The sequence below is a fragment of the Cervus elaphus genome, chromosome 23 (genome assembly GCF_910594005.1).
Source record: "Cervus elaphus chromosome 23, mCerEla1.1, whole genome shotgun sequence".
Taxonomy (NCBI): Eukaryota; Metazoa; Chordata; class Mammalia; order Artiodactyla; family Cervidae; genus Cervus; species Cervus elaphus.
The window spans coordinates 24,163,745-24,179,335 of NC_057837.1; the positions used below are offsets into that span (position 1 = coordinate 24,163,745).

At 39.5% G+C, this 15,591-nt stretch overlaps 1 protein-coding gene across 1 annotated transcript in view; it reads right to left on the reverse strand.

Annotated features, from left to right (window-relative positions):
* The window catches only part of C23H10orf67 (chromosome 23 C10orf67 homolog), a 161,246-nt gene that overhangs the window by 31,961 nt on the left and 113,694 nt on the right, over positions 1-15,591 (reverse strand). The window contains exons 11-12 of the mRNA XM_043882788.1: positions 4,738-4,797; positions 3,888-4,058 (exon numbers count right to left, since the gene is read on the reverse strand). Of these exons, the coding sequence (XP_043738723.1) occupies positions 3,888-4,058; positions 4,738-4,797 (231 nt within the window). The remainder of the gene's footprint in view (positions 1-3,887; positions 4,059-4,737; positions 4,798-15,591) is intronic.

The window sequence follows — 15,591 nt, forward strand, 5'->3', positions numbered from 1 at the left end:
AACATCAGAGATTATTTTCACCAAAATATTTTCAGTTCCAAATATACTGTGAGTACTTATTTATCATCAAGCTACTTAGAATAATATAATACAAAAGTCAAAGCCATCTTTTGGCTGAATTTTGAATACGGTATTTCTTCAGTTTTTCCATTTTGGTCTCTGACAGCAGAATCTAAAGATGCATTCACTTTAGTGGCAAATAACAAATTTGATTTTAAAATAAAAACAAGTAATTGTAGTGTATGATTTCAGTTATTTCTACATTTTAAAGTTATTTCTATTTGGGCCTTCCCTGGTGGTCCAGTGGTCAGGACTCAGCGCTTTCACCACCATGACCCCCAGGTTCAGTCCCTGGTGGGGGAATTAAGATCCTGCAAGCCTCTTGACATGGCCAAAAAAAAAAAAGAGTTATTCCTATTAGGAAACAAAGATTCAGTATGATTAGGAAAAATTTTGTTGTGTCAACATAATCAATGGTCTTCCCAGGTGGTTCCAGTGGTAAAGAACCTGCCTGACAATGCAGGAGACATAAGAGATACTGTTTCGATCCCTGGGTTGGAAAGATTCTCTGGAGGAGGGCATGGCAACCCACTGCATTCTTTCCTGGAGAATCCCATGGACAGAGGAGTCTTGTGGGCTACAGTCTATAGGGCTGCAAAGAGTCAGACACGACTAAAGCGACTTAGCATGCAATCTATCAAAATACAGTAAATTCCCTCTGACAGCCTCTGAAGACTGTATACGTGTCCAGGACGGTCCCAGCTCTGTATTACTCCACCACCTTGCGGAGGGGTGGGGGTACAGATCAACAAGGAGCAAAATGCTGGCTTTTTCACATAGTTCTGCAGAACTATGAGCTTCCTGCTTTATCAAGCCAAGCCCAGAGGAAAAAAATGACGAAACAATGAACAGATTATATGATTTTCTTCTTTGATGGAGTTTATTTTCCACTTTATGTGCAATTCAATCCAGTAAAAGGAATGTATAGGAGAGGAATAGGGAAAGATCTTCCTTTCATCCACCTTACCTATAATACTCTATACCCATAATAATTCCACATCCCATAATAATAATAATTTTAAAAAGTTACTAGCTTGCAGAATGACTATGGTCATACTTATAAAACTATTGCAAAGTACTTCACCTTGCAGTTCTTGAATTGTTTAAATAATAGTGTTCCAGAGCTTTTATGAAAGTTTTTTTTATGCTGTCCAAATTGCTTTGTATCGAGTGAAGTTTACGGATGGGAACACGACTGACTGTCCCCTGTCCCACTTCCCACACGGGAAGGTCCTGGTGCTTTCTGCAGATCTAAGCACACGCCATATGTTCCATCAGCACAGACAGGTGACCCCGTGGAAGCTCAGAAGTCTTCCAGAGAAGCATTTACTGGGCGCAGCCTTAATTCACTAATTACCCTGGAGCAGGGCTGGGGGTGCGGAGAGGGGGAAGCTAGGAACCCAGTTTTAACCTTGTTCTGTGAAACCTCAGTATTTGAAATGTTTTACAGCTATCAAAAAATAAACTTTACACAAAAACGCTGTCCAAACACAAATTTCACGTTGTGAAATCTTTCATAAATGGAAATCAGACAGCAATGTTCCTATCACACTTTTCAGACTGGCTAAATACTCCGTTTATCACTGTGTGCGCCACTGGGTGAAGCATGTGTGCTGTTCCCACAGAATGACACAGATTTCAAAAAATAAGTATGATTAATTAGATAAGGTAAATGACTGATGTAAAATGTTCCTGCAGCAAACCCTCCTTTTGGTCATCTACACATGGTCAAGATGATAAAACCCTTGAGAGACAATTTTTAAGAAGTCCGACTACCTCGGTATTGACAAAATATTCAAGAGTTCTGAGAAACAGGAAAATGATAACCAGAGTACATATATGGAGAATTCATCTACAATGAAGAATATACCGCACGGGGAGGTGACGGAAGGGAACACTCACTATAATAGGATTATCATTAACAAAAGTGAATATGAAAGTAATAACAGTGTGCTAGAAAAATATATTTCACATTAAAATCAAGGCAATTCCTACGAAAATGTTAAGTCCAGTTTACGTCATCTCTCCCCTCCCCCGGTCCAATTTTTACTTACTGTTACACATTAACTTCTGAGTCTCTGCAGCTGACAAAATGTACTGTTAAGCTTCAGAACATCTAGATAACAATCATTACGGTCAGAAGGAAAGCCTGGGACACTTAAGAGAAAATCCTCATGACACTTTCTCAGATATCCTTTCTCCTCATCGTGGTGTTTTTTTTTTTTTTTCTTCCCTTCATGATACATTTTCCCTGGGGGAAAACAGGCAGTATTTTTGCCCCTTGTAGCTGGGACTTTGGAAGCTCAGTTTTGATCTGTAAACAGGGGACACTGGAGTGTCTAGTCTGCAATGCTAGGATTGAGTTAGAGCCCTGGGCTTGCTGCAGGGACCAGGCTGCTCTGTCTGGGTTTCTGACCCTGCTCTGCGATTCTCCTACCATGATCTCAGAACCTCAGACCACAGACCCCTGGCACGCACCCCGATTTCATGGCAGCTCAGAGGTTTCTGGAACACGATGTCCCCGTGGCCACAGGCTCCCTAAGTCTCAGGCTTGAACTAGAGCCCTTCACCCAGTAAGGCTGGACCCCCCACCCAGGTTAGCAGGCAGCACTGCAAACTCAAGTCCAGCATTTGCTTTTTGCCTGTGTGTTTTTTTTTTCTTGTGTGTGTGGGCTTCCCCCTGTCCTGCCTCCCTCAACCCCCACTGCCCAAAATACTTCCCAGATCTGGATTCCAAAAAACCTTACTTCCGGAACCTAGTCACTGGTCAGGCATGCACCATATTCTCCAAGTGTCATTCTCCTCATTGGGAAGTTACATTGGTTTCCGGTTGTTGATACTTGCTAACTCTCTGCAGAGTGGAAGTGCTTATCGAGGAGAGTGTTTTTTTCTCAGCTCCTGGGTTTTCCTTCCAAGGGGAGTGACTCCCCACTAAGCATCACGCCTGGCCTCCCTCCACCTCTGCTCCACTGCGCTCGTTCCCCTCCGCTGGGTTCAAGCGGTGAGGCTCCTGCCTGGTGAGTGCTGGAGGGAGGTTGATGCCTTTTCCTGCCCTCTCTGGAGCCAGAATGACACAGTGAGCAAGATTCTCCTCTGTCCTCCTGCCCTGAGTGCTGGAGTGGTAGACTGTGCCCTCTGTGAGAGGAGGAGGAAGAATGTGGGGACACATAGCAACAAGAGGCTGGGAACCCAAAATGTGCTAGTGGACGGACTCTTTCCAGGAAAAGCTGTACCTTGCAAGTACGTGTCACCAATCAGCATCGAAGCTTCCAAGTGGTGTGGAAAAGGAGTTATGACCAGTTGCATGATTCACAGTGCCCACAGGATAGATTAATTGCTCAGAGAAATGCAACTATTCCCATAACTAGGGGAGTACTGTGGCAGTCCAGTGGTTAGGATTCTGCACTTTCGCTGCTGAGGACGTGGGCTCAATCCCTGGTCGGGGAACTAAGATCCTGCAAGCCTCTGATAGATACTGGGCAGTCATGAGTTAGAGATTTTACACCTTGAAAGTGCTTGGAAGGTGGCTTCTCTATCTTACTAATTTAACAGAGATCCACGAAGGCTTGGTGACTAAGCCAAATAAACCACCAAGCTAAGCACAGAGGCGGCATCCTCCCGGGTAAGGTAAGGGGCCTGATGAGGACACGCTGGTGTGGAAAGAGCAGCCAGAGCCTCCTGTCCAGATGCCCACAGAGGGGGCAAGGAGAATGGAGTGTTTGAGACACTGGCCTTGCTGCTGGACCAGAGGAGCAACGCTGAGGTTGCAGCAGGGCTCACAGCGCCCTCTGCAGGTGAGGGTGTCACGGGCTGCGAACCAGTCTCACCGTGGGTGGCTCCTCCTTTAAAGTCTTCTTTGGACTCTTGACCCTCTTGGTCTTAGTAGGCGATGAAAGGATGGAGGAAGAACGTGGCCTCAGAGAACTTGCTCCTGCACTCTTGGGCTGTGAGGGCCACTGAGATGAAAGGGCCTCTTTCCCCTTGGTGCTTCTGGGGCTCTGGCACAGAAGAAGAACCATTCTGTTATTAACCATAATGTTATTCTCATTATCTGTGTTTCAGATTCCCCTCCCTCTCTTTGGCTCCCTTGCCCTCCTCTCCTGAGCTGGAACCACAGGGTGGAAGTCTTCAGTCCTCCCAAGGGGCCTAGATCTATTCTTGCTCCCAGTTCCACCATCCCTTATCCCCCAAGCCCCAACCCTGCCTGATTCAGTCTGTGGGTGGGGCCTGTTTTTCCATCCCTCCCACTGATGCTCAAGTACTGAGACAAACATACCAACAGATCATTGATTTCTGAAAGTCCCTGGGAAGGTGGGATCTTTGTGGGGTGGGATGAGGTGGCAGCTCGAGCAGTGTTTCATGCTCCTAAGAAGGCAGCGGGGGCAGGGCTGGCAGGTAGAAGCCACGGGACAGGAGCCGGCAGGGCCAGGGCCCTGAGCCTGGGGTGGGGACACCAGTGATACCCCCTGCTCTCACTCTGCCCTCACGGCTCTAACCCCCAGGTCCTCGTCTCCCACTCACATGCCTTGCCTCACTTTTAAGCATTTTCTCCTTCAAACTCAGATGCGAGAAAGTGAAAAGCCTCTGGATGGTGTGTATAGGTTCTTCAACTCAGATGCCCAAATATGAGATGAACAGAATAAAAGAAAAAAAAAAATAAAGAACTTAAACACCAACCTTGGCAACTATGGCATCATACTTTCTTCTCATTTCAAGGTCCTCTTTCTGCTTATTAACCTATGAAATTAAAGACCCGTGTCATTTGTTATCATTTGCAAAGATGAAAAAAGAGAATATGTGGTAAACCTTCCTTAAGCAATGAAAGAGGAGCATTTTAAACCATTTCGCTGCCCAAACTATTATGGGAATGTAAGTCACAATATTGAATATAAATAAATTAGAAGAGAAAATAAATTCACTCCCTGAAGAAAAAGTACTTTGTAATAGAGCTTATAGGAAAACATGCAATTGTTTGCTTATGTGTTTTTATTAACATTATTGTGTACCAGGCACTGCACTGTGTTGCTATTCAGCCACACTGCATTAGGCTCTTAGAATAACTAATGCAGACAGAGGAGGCTTGCTGGCTACAGACCAGGGGATTGTCAAAGAGTCAGACACAAATGAAGTGACTTAGCATATACACAAACCTTGTCTTCAAGCATTTAGGTTCTAGCAGAAAATGAGTTTCTAAAATGCTTCAATTAAAAAAAAATTATATATACCAAAAATGTATGCAGTGCAAATATACATTAGAAGTAAAATTAATATGACCATCTGACTTGAGAAAGAGAAAAACAGCCATAGTGTTAAAGCTCCCTGTGTAATTGTCATGATCCTATAACCACCTCCAAACCAGGAAACCACTATTCTGAATTTTGTGCTTAGAATTCCCTTTTATTTTCTTGATTAATTTTTTGTCAGGTTTATAGACTTACCACTTCATCCCATTGGTATCCTTAAGCAACATACAAATTTAGTCCTGCTTACTTTTAAACTTTTTTTAAAAAATCATAATTTATGTGTTCTCCCTTAATGTGTTCACTTCATAGCTTCTGAGATTAACCCTTGTTGATACTAGAAGCAGTTCATTCATATTCGCTGCTGTATACTATGCAAGAGAACAAGTACAGCATAATGTATTTATCCATTCCCTGTCAATGAACATTTGGGAAATCCCAGGTTTCTTCTTTTATATACAATATGGCTTTAAATATTCTGGAACCTGTTCCCCCAGGCACATGTGCTAGGATCTCCTTGGTGATGTTATATGCCTAGGAACAGAACTTTGGGGCATTATTAAGAAAAAGATAAGCTTCAGCAGATATCCCAAATTTGTTTTCCAAAGTTTCCATAACAACATACATATTCCCCAGCAGTTTATGAGAATTCTTTACTCTACATACTTAACAGCATTTGGTAGTTATATTATTCCTGAAACCAAGCACATTTTCAGTCAATGTTCATTGGTCACTGGGTTTCTTCTTTGGTGAAGGGCCTGTTAAAAACTTCAGCCCGGATTTCTATCGGGTGGTCTTTTCCTCATTGACCTGAAGGAGTTATTCACATATTCTTGAAAACAGCTTTGTGAATACATAAATGGTGTGCATATTTTTGCAAATTTGTGGCTAGATCTTTAAAATTTCTTTGAGGCATCTTCTGATGAAAAGGGGCCCTTAATTTTCATGGGGTTGAATTTTTTTAATTAATCAATTTATTTGGCTGCACCAGGTCTTAATAGGGGCACGTGAGATCTTTAGTTGTGGCGTGTGGGGTCTAGTTCCCTGACTAGGGATTAAACTCAGGTCCCTGCATTGGAAGTGTGGAGTCCTAGCCACTGGACCACCAGGGAAGTCCCTGAAACTTTTAATTTTCCATTTACACCTTGTTTATTTTGTGTCTTATTTAGGCAATAATTTCTACTTTGAGCTTACACAATTTTCCTCTAAAATTAAAAGAAAATCTCCCTTTATATTTGAATCCTTAATTCATACAAAATGGATATGCATGTTATGAGGTAGGGAGCCAATTTCATTTGAGGCAATTGTTTAATGAATTGTCAAGCATCTTTAGTGAAAATTCAACCCTATTTGCACCGATCTGTGGTACTGACAGATACTGAGTATTTACGTATGTCTGGTTCTGCTACTGGGTTCTCAATTTCCTCCCAAAGCTCTGTCCATGTCCCAGGACCATGATGTCTTAATTACCTTAAATTTATATTAATAACTCACAGAAGCCTCTCCCTACTCCATCATGTCATTCTTTCACCTTGTTTCTTAGCTATTCTTGACCCTTGTTCTTCCATATTAATTTCATTTTTAAAAACTTTATTTATTATTTATTTTTGGCTATGCTAGGTCTTCATTGCTGCTTGAGGGCTTTCTCTAGTTGCAGCAAGCAGGAGCTGGCTGCAGTGCGTGGGTTTCTCTTGTGGTGGCTTCTCTTGTTGCAGAGTTTGGGCTCTAGGTGCGCAGGCTTCAGCAGTTGAAGCTCCTGGGCTCTAGAGTTGTGCTGCGTGGGCTTAGTTGCTACATGAGTATATACAAATCAATTTGTACATACAAATCAATTCAGAGATAAGAGTTAAACAACATGGATCTTCTGAACCATGAACATGGTATGTTTCTCCATCTATTTAAGTCTTTAACTTCAGTATTTCATATGGTTTTGTACATAATTAATCAAATTTATCCATAACGATTTCATATTTTTATGCTATTGTAAATCAAGTTTTTAAAAGTTTCAGTTTTTGATTGTTCATTGCTAGTATATAGAAACACATTATTTTGATCTTTGCATTCTTGCTAAATTCACATTCACGAATTTCTAATTTTAGTAGGTTTTTGTAGATTCCTTAGGACTTCCTATATAAATTAGCATGGTTATCTGGGAATAAAAACAGCTGTACTTTTTTCTTTCTAATCTGTATGCCATTTATTTCTTTTTCTTGAGTATTGTACTAGCCAGGACCTAAATAACAATGTCTAATGGAAGTTATAAGAACAGAGTCTTGTCTCATTTCTCACCTTAGACTTAAAACATTGCCTTTCACTATGAAATATACTAACAGTTATGTTTCATAGGTATTCGTGATCAACTTTAGAAGGTTTCCTTCTATTCCCAGTTTGCTGAGAGCTTTTATCATAAAAGTATATTGGACTTTCTCAAATGCTTCATACATATATATATATTTGTCCTCTGGCTCCAACATTTTCCATTTTTACCATATGCAAAATACATTCATCCTCATTCAAGGCCTCAAAAAATCTCATCCTCTGACAGCATCTGCTTGAGGTCAAGATCTCATTACATAAATTAGGTTTAAGTGCAGATGAAGCTCCTTGAGTAAGTTTGTCTTGATCGGAAGACCCAGGAATTAAAGAGACAAGTTGTCTGACCCCACAGTCAACATACCATGGTGGGACATAAGATAACCACTAAAGATCCTCCGCTTGGGTCAATGACTCATCTATTTCCATTGGAAATGTGTGATGGCTCCGAGGCAGAGAAAATCAGACATGTGTTTTATAAGAGTAAATGATTGGGTTACCAAAATATGCCTTTTCTAGTTAAATGGCCAAACACTGGCATGTTACACGTAACAGACAGATTTGAAGCATGTCTCAGAGGGAACTTGGGCAACAAGGAACCCACTATGAGATCAAGGCCACTGCAGAAATAAGTCAGAGCTGTGCCCTGGCATCATAATTCCTTTCTATCTGAAGTCTGGATTGTTTCCTAGAAATAAGGCACACTGAGATGAAACAGATGGAAAATTAGCTAAGGGTAAGAGTTCAGTTATGGTAGTTTTCTGATAAGGACCTTCTTTTTGTTAGCTTCAGGATAAATGAAAGCTCAATCTACAAAATCTACATATAAAAATCAGTAGCCTTTCTATACACGAACAACGAATTAACTGTGAGAGTAAAAAGAAAGGCATCTCATTTACAATATCACCAAAGGCAGTAAAATATTTAGGAATAAATGTAACCAAGGGAGTGAAAGCTACAAGACATTGATGAAAGAAATCAAAGAGCATACAAGTAAAGGGAAAGAAACTTCATGTTCATGGACTGTAAGAATTAATGTTGTTAAAATGTCCATACTACTCAAAGCCATCTACATATTCAATATAATCTCTATTAAACTTCAATGTCACTTTTTACAGAAGTATAAAAAACAATCATAAAATTTATATGGAGCCACAAAGTCCCCCCACCCCCAAACCAAAGCAGTCCTAAGGAAGAAGAGTAAATCTAGAGGAATCATACCTCCTGATTTCAAACTATATTATAAAGCTATAGCATCAAAACAGTATGGTAGTAGGATTAAAAACAGAGACATAATGGAACAGCATCAAGAATATGGTCAACTAATACTTGATGAGGCAGCCAAGAAATTCCATGGAGAAAAGACAATCTCTTCAATAATGGTGCTGGGAAAATTGAATAGTCACATATTAAAGAATAGAACTACACCTCTATCTTATACCACTCACAAAATTAACCCAGAATGGATGAAGACTTAAATGTAAGACAAGAAAACATAAAACTAGAAGAAAATATAGGGGAAAAGCTTCTTGCCATAGCTCTTGGCAATGGCGTCTTTTTTTAAATATGACTTCTAAAGCATAAGTGAAAAAATAAGCAATTTGGGACTACATTGAATTAAAAAACTTCTGCATGGCAAAAGAAACAACCAACAAAATGAAAAGGCAAACTACAGACTGGGAGAAAATATATCAAATCGTATATGTGACAAGAGGTTAATATTCAACATACAAAGTGATCTCATACAACTTAATAGCAAAAATACAAATAATCTAATTAAAAAATGGACAGATGATCTGGGTAGATGTTTTTCCAAAGAAGATATTCAAATGGTCAACAGATACATGAAAAGGTGCTCAGCATCACTAATCATCAAGAAAATATGAATTGAAACCACAATTAGAGAGCATCTCCCTCTTGTGAGAATGGTTGTCACCAAAAAGACAAGAGATAACAAGTGTTGGCAAGAATGTGGAGAAAAGGGAACTCTTGTGCACTTGTTGGTGGAAACATACATTAGTGCAGCTGCTATGTGAAACAATATAGAGGTGTTTCTCAAAAAAATTAAAAATAGAACTACCATATGATCCAGCATTTCCACTTTTGTATATTTATCCAGAGGAATCAAAACACTATCAAAAAGATATATGCAGTCCATGTTCATTGTTATTTACAACAGCCAAGACACAGAAGCAACCTAAAAGTCTATCAGTGGACGAACAGATAAAGAAGATGCGGTATATTTACATACCAGAATATTATGCTGCCATAAAAAGAAAGCAATCTTGCCATTTGAGACACTATGGATGGACCTGGAGGGCATTTTGCTGAGTGAAATAAGTCAGAGAGAGAAAGACAAATACTGCATGATCTCACTTATATGTGGAACCTTTAAAAACATAGATAATAACAACAACAACAAAAAGCCAAACTCATAGAGAGAACAGATTGGTGGTTGCCTGAGGTGGTGGACAAAATGAGTGAAGGAGGTCAAAAGGTACAAACTTCCAGTGATAAGATAACTAAGTCCTGGGGATGTAATATACAGCATGGTGATTCTAGTTAACAATACTATGTTGTATATTTGAAAGTTGCTAAGAGAATAAATCAAGTTCTCACCACAAGAGGAAAAAATGGTGTAAGTTTATGTGATGATGGATATTAAGTAACTAGACTTATGGTGCTGATGATTTTGCAATAAATGCATATATCAAATCATTATGCTGTATTCCTGAAACCAATATTATGTTATATGGCAATTATATCTCTATTGGAACAAACCAAGGATAAATAAAAGCCACAGAGCATAGGAATCATAGAAAGATTCAAAACTATTTCATATTCTCTTCTAAAGCTAATCCAAGGGTACATCATCCATACTTTATTGCTTACCTATACATACCAATCCCGCCTTTTTACTACAAGCTCTTTGACTTTTAAACTAGGCTCTTAAAAGGTCAGAACATAAATGGTATTGAAAACAGTAACAGACAAGGGAGGGAGAGAGTCTTTTAATTTTTGCAGAATGACTCTGGTCAACTCTACCTTCTCCCACTCCTCCATCTGGCCCCCACTGCAAATCTCCATTTCTGGGGGGCGGGGTGGGGTTCAAATAGCCACAAAGCCAGTCTCCCTCCAAGTGAACAACAGAATCCCTTGGTTGGGGGGAGGGAGTGTCAAATAGTGAACTTGTTGGGCCCAAAGGTATGCCATGGAAACCCAATCATGAGAAGTGCACTCACTCTACTGAAAAAAATGACCCTCCAGACCAGTTCTGAACATGCTGGAGGTTCTCGTGCTGTCATGAGGTTTGCAATGCAAGATCTTGCTGCTTGGCAACAAGCATGGTGCTCAACTTCTAAACTTCTAAACAACAAAATAAAGCAGTTGGTTCCCCTGTGGGCAATATGATAGCACTGGTTAACCACTTACAGTTCAAATAAAGAGGCAAAGTAATTCACAAACTGTGGGGTCTGTTCCTAGTATAGGCATGAACTCACTGATGAAGTAGTTCAGTTTCTTCTCTACTACTGCTAACAGACTGACAGTTTAAGGTTTGCTTCTCATTCGATAAAGACATTTCCATTTTAATGACAATGTACACATTTAGTTGTTTGTTTTCAGAAGCAACTCTGGGACTTGGGGCGGGGCGAATGACAGAAGAAGAAGAGGGTAATGCAGAAATTGACCAAGTATATTCAATTTGTGGAGATGATTTTTATATACCAGGTACTTAAAAGCAAAGAGTTCACACGTCTATATTTAAAATGGATAAGCAGCAAGGACCTACTGTAGAGCACATGGAACTCTGCTCAATGTTTTTTTTTTTTTTCACTTTTTTTTAAAGTTTATTTTCTTTTTTTTTTTTTCTTTTTTTTTTTTTTTAATTTTTTTATTAGTTGGAGGCTAATTACTTCACAACATTTCAGTGGGTTTTGTCATACATTGATATGAATCAGCCATAGATTTACACTTATTCCCCATCCCGATCCCCCCTCCCACCTCCCTCTCCACCCGATTCCTCTGGGTCTTCCCAGTGCACCAGGCCCGAGCACTTGTCTCATGCATCCCACCTGGGCTGGTGATCTGTTTCACCATAGATAGTATACATGCTGTTCTTTTGAAACATCCCACCCTCACCTTCTCCCACAGAGTTCAAAAGTCTGTTCTGTATTTCTGTGTCTCTTTTTCTGTTTTGCATATAGGGTTATCGTTACCATCTTTCTAAATTCCATATATATGTGTTAGTATGCTGTAATGTTCTTTATCTTTCTGGCTTACTTCACTCTGTATAAGGGGCTCCAGTTTCATCCATCTCATTAGGACTGGTTCAAATGAATTCTTTTTGACGGCTGAGTAAAATTCCATGGTGTATATGTACCACAGCTTCCTTATCCATTCATCTGCTGATGGGCATCTAGGTTGCTTCCATGTCCTGGCTATTATAAACAGTGCTGCGATGAACATTGGGGTGCATGTGTCTCTTTCAGATCTGGTTTCCTCAGTGTGTATGCCCAGAAGTGGGATTGCTGGGTCATATGGCAGTTCTATTTCCAGTTTTTTAAGGAATCTCCACACTGTTTTCCATAGTGGCTGTACTAGTTTGCATTCCCACCAACAGTGTAAGAGGGTTCCCTTTTCTCCACAGCCTCTCCAGCATTTATTGCTTGTAGACTTTTGGATAGCAGCCATCCTGACTGGTGTGTAATGGTACCTCATTGTGGTTTTGATTTGCATTTCTCTAATAATGAGTGATGTTGAGCATCTTTTCATGTGTTTGTTAGCCATCTGTATGTCTTCTTTGGAGAAATGTCTGTTTAGTTCTTTGGCCCACTTTTTGATTGGGTCATTTATTTTTCTGGAATTGAGCTGCAGGAGTTGCTTGTATATTTTTGAGATTAATCCTTTGTCTGTTTCTTCATTTGCTATTATTTTCTCCCAATCTGACGGCTGTCTTTTCACCTTACTTATAGTTTAATGAATGAAAATGAAAACACAACAACCCAAAACCTATGGGACACTGTAAAAGCAGTGCTAAGGGGAAGGTTCATAGCATTACAGGCTTACATCAAGAAACAAGAAAAAAGCCAAATAAATAACCTAACTCTACACCTAAAGCAATTAGAGAAGGAAGAAATGAAGAACCCCAGAGTTAGCAGAAGGAAAGAAATCTTAAAAATTAAGGCAGAAATAAATGCAATAGAAACTAAAGAGACCATAGCAAAAATCAACAAAGCTAAAAGCTGGTTTTTTGAAAAAATAAACAAAATTGACAAACCATTAGCAAGACTCATTAAGAAACAAAGAGAGAAGAACCAAATTAACAAAATTAGAAATGAAAATGGAGAGATCACAACAGACAACACTGAAATACAAAGGATCATAAGAGACTACTACCAGCAGCTCTATGCCAATAAAATGGACAACTTGGATGAAATGGACAAATTCTTAGAAAAGTATAACTTTCCAAAACTGAACCAGGAAGAAATAGAAGATCTTAACAGACCCATCACAGGCAAGGAAATCGAAACTGTAATCAAAAATCTTCCAGCAAACAAAAGCCCAGGACCAGATGGCTTCACAGCTGAATTCTACCAAAAATTTAGAGAAGAGCTAACACCTACCTTACTCAAACTCTTCCAGAAAATTGCAGAAGAAGGTAAACTTCCAAACTCATTCTATGAGGCCACCATCACCCTAATTCCAAAACCTGACAAAGATGCCACAAAAAAAGAAAACTACAGGCCAATATCACTGATGAACATAGATGCAAAAATCCTTAACAAAATTCTAGCAAACAGAATCCAACAACATATTAAAAAAATCATACACCACGACCAAGTGGGCTTTATCCCAGGAATGCAAGGATTCTTCAATATCCGCAAATCAATCAATGTAATACACCACATTAACAAATTGAAAGATAAAAACCATATGATTATCTCAATAGATGCAGAGAAAGCCTTTGACAAAATTCAACACTCATTTATGATTAAAACTCTCCAAAAAGCAGGAATAGAAGGAACATACCTCAACATAATAAAAGCTATATATGACAAACCCACAGCAAGCATCACCCTCAATGGTGAAAAATTGAAAGCATTTCCCCTGAAATCAGGAACAAGACAAGGGTGCCCACTCTCACCACTACTGTTCAACATAGTGTTGGAAGTTTTGGCCACAGCAATCAGAGCAGAAAAAGAAGTAAAAGGAATCCAGATAGGAAAAGAAGAAGTGAAACTCTCACTGTTTGCAGATGACATGATCCTCTACATAGAAAACCCTAAAGACTCTACGAGAAAATTACTAGAACTAATCAATGAATATAGTAAAGTTGCAGGATATAAAATTAACACACAGAAATCCCTTGCATTCCTATATACTAACAATGAAAAAACAGAAAGAGAAATTAAGGAAACAATACCATTCACCATTGCAACAAAAAGAATAAAATACTTAGGAGTATATCTACCTAAAGAAACAAAAGACCTATACATAGAAAACTATAAAACACTGATGAAAGAAATCAAAGAGGACACAAACAGATGGAGAAACATACCGTGTTCATGGATTGGAAGAATCAATATTGTCAAAATGGCTATTCTACCCAAAGCAATCTATAGATTCAATGCAATCCCTATCAAGCTACCAACGGTATTTTTCACAGAACTAGACCAAAGAATTTCACAATTTGTATGGAAATACAAAAAACCTCGAATAGCCAAAGTAATCTTGAGAAAGAAGAATGGAACTGGAGGAATCAACCTGCCTGACTTCAGACTCTACTACAAAGCCACAGTCATCAAGACAGTGTGGTACTGGCACAAAGACAGAAATATAGACCAATGGAACAGAATAGAAAGCCCAGAGATAAATCCACGAACCTATGGACACCTTATCTTTGACAAAGGAGGCAAGGATATACAATGGAAAAAAGACAACCTCTTTAACAAGTGGTGCTGGGAAAACTGGTCAACCACTTGCAAAAGAATGAAACTAGAACACTTTCTAACACCATACACAAAAATAAACTCAAAATGGATTAAAGATCTAAATGTAAGACCAGAAACTATAAAACTCCTAGAGGAGAACATAGGCAAAACACTCTCCGACATAAATCACAGCAAGATCCTCTATGACCCACCTCCCAGAATATTGGAAATAAAAGCAAAACTAAACAAATGGGATCTAATGAAATCTGCTCAATGTTTTGTGGCAGCCTGGATGGGAGGAGGTTTCGGGGGAGAATGGATACAGGTATATGAAGGGCTGAGTTCCTCTGCTGTTCACCTTCAACTATCACAGCATTATTAGTTAATCAGCTATGCACCCCCCAAAAATAAAAATTTTAGAAAAAAAGTAAAGAGTTCAAAATAACACATTTGTTCACACATGGTTTCTGTGGCTTGCTAGCCATCATTATTTTTTTTTCCTTGCCTGCATTCCCAAGCTGGTTTCATAGAAGGCTTTATTGTAATCCCAGAGCATTGTTTTGCATTAATTTCTCTGACAAGGCACCCAAAACACATGGTGCTGAGAGCAACAAAACAGAGTTAGGGAAGCAGTCATGACTTGGCACAAAGTGTGACAAGCTGTGAAGAAGGGAATGTTTCAATATCTGAAGTGGCGCTGGTTTCCTATGAACAACCTTTTCTCTTCTAAACAGTATCATATTCTTTTCAAACACATTTAGAACGCAAGTCAAGCTGTGTTTTATTTCTGATTATAATAAACACAGTCAGTTTACTGTAACAAAGACATAGTAGTGGTGATCGGTTTGAAAGCCAAAGTAAGACACCATAAGCTGGATGGGGGGTGAGGTGGGGGAGCCTGGGGCTGGGGGGTGGGTAGTCAACTGATAAAATAAAAGACCAGCCGTCTGGAAAGTTCTCTTAAAAGAACATAAAAAGGCAGTGTTTTCTTATGAGACAAACACAGAATGCCAAAATATCTGGCTGGGCTGTTTTTTGTTGCCGCT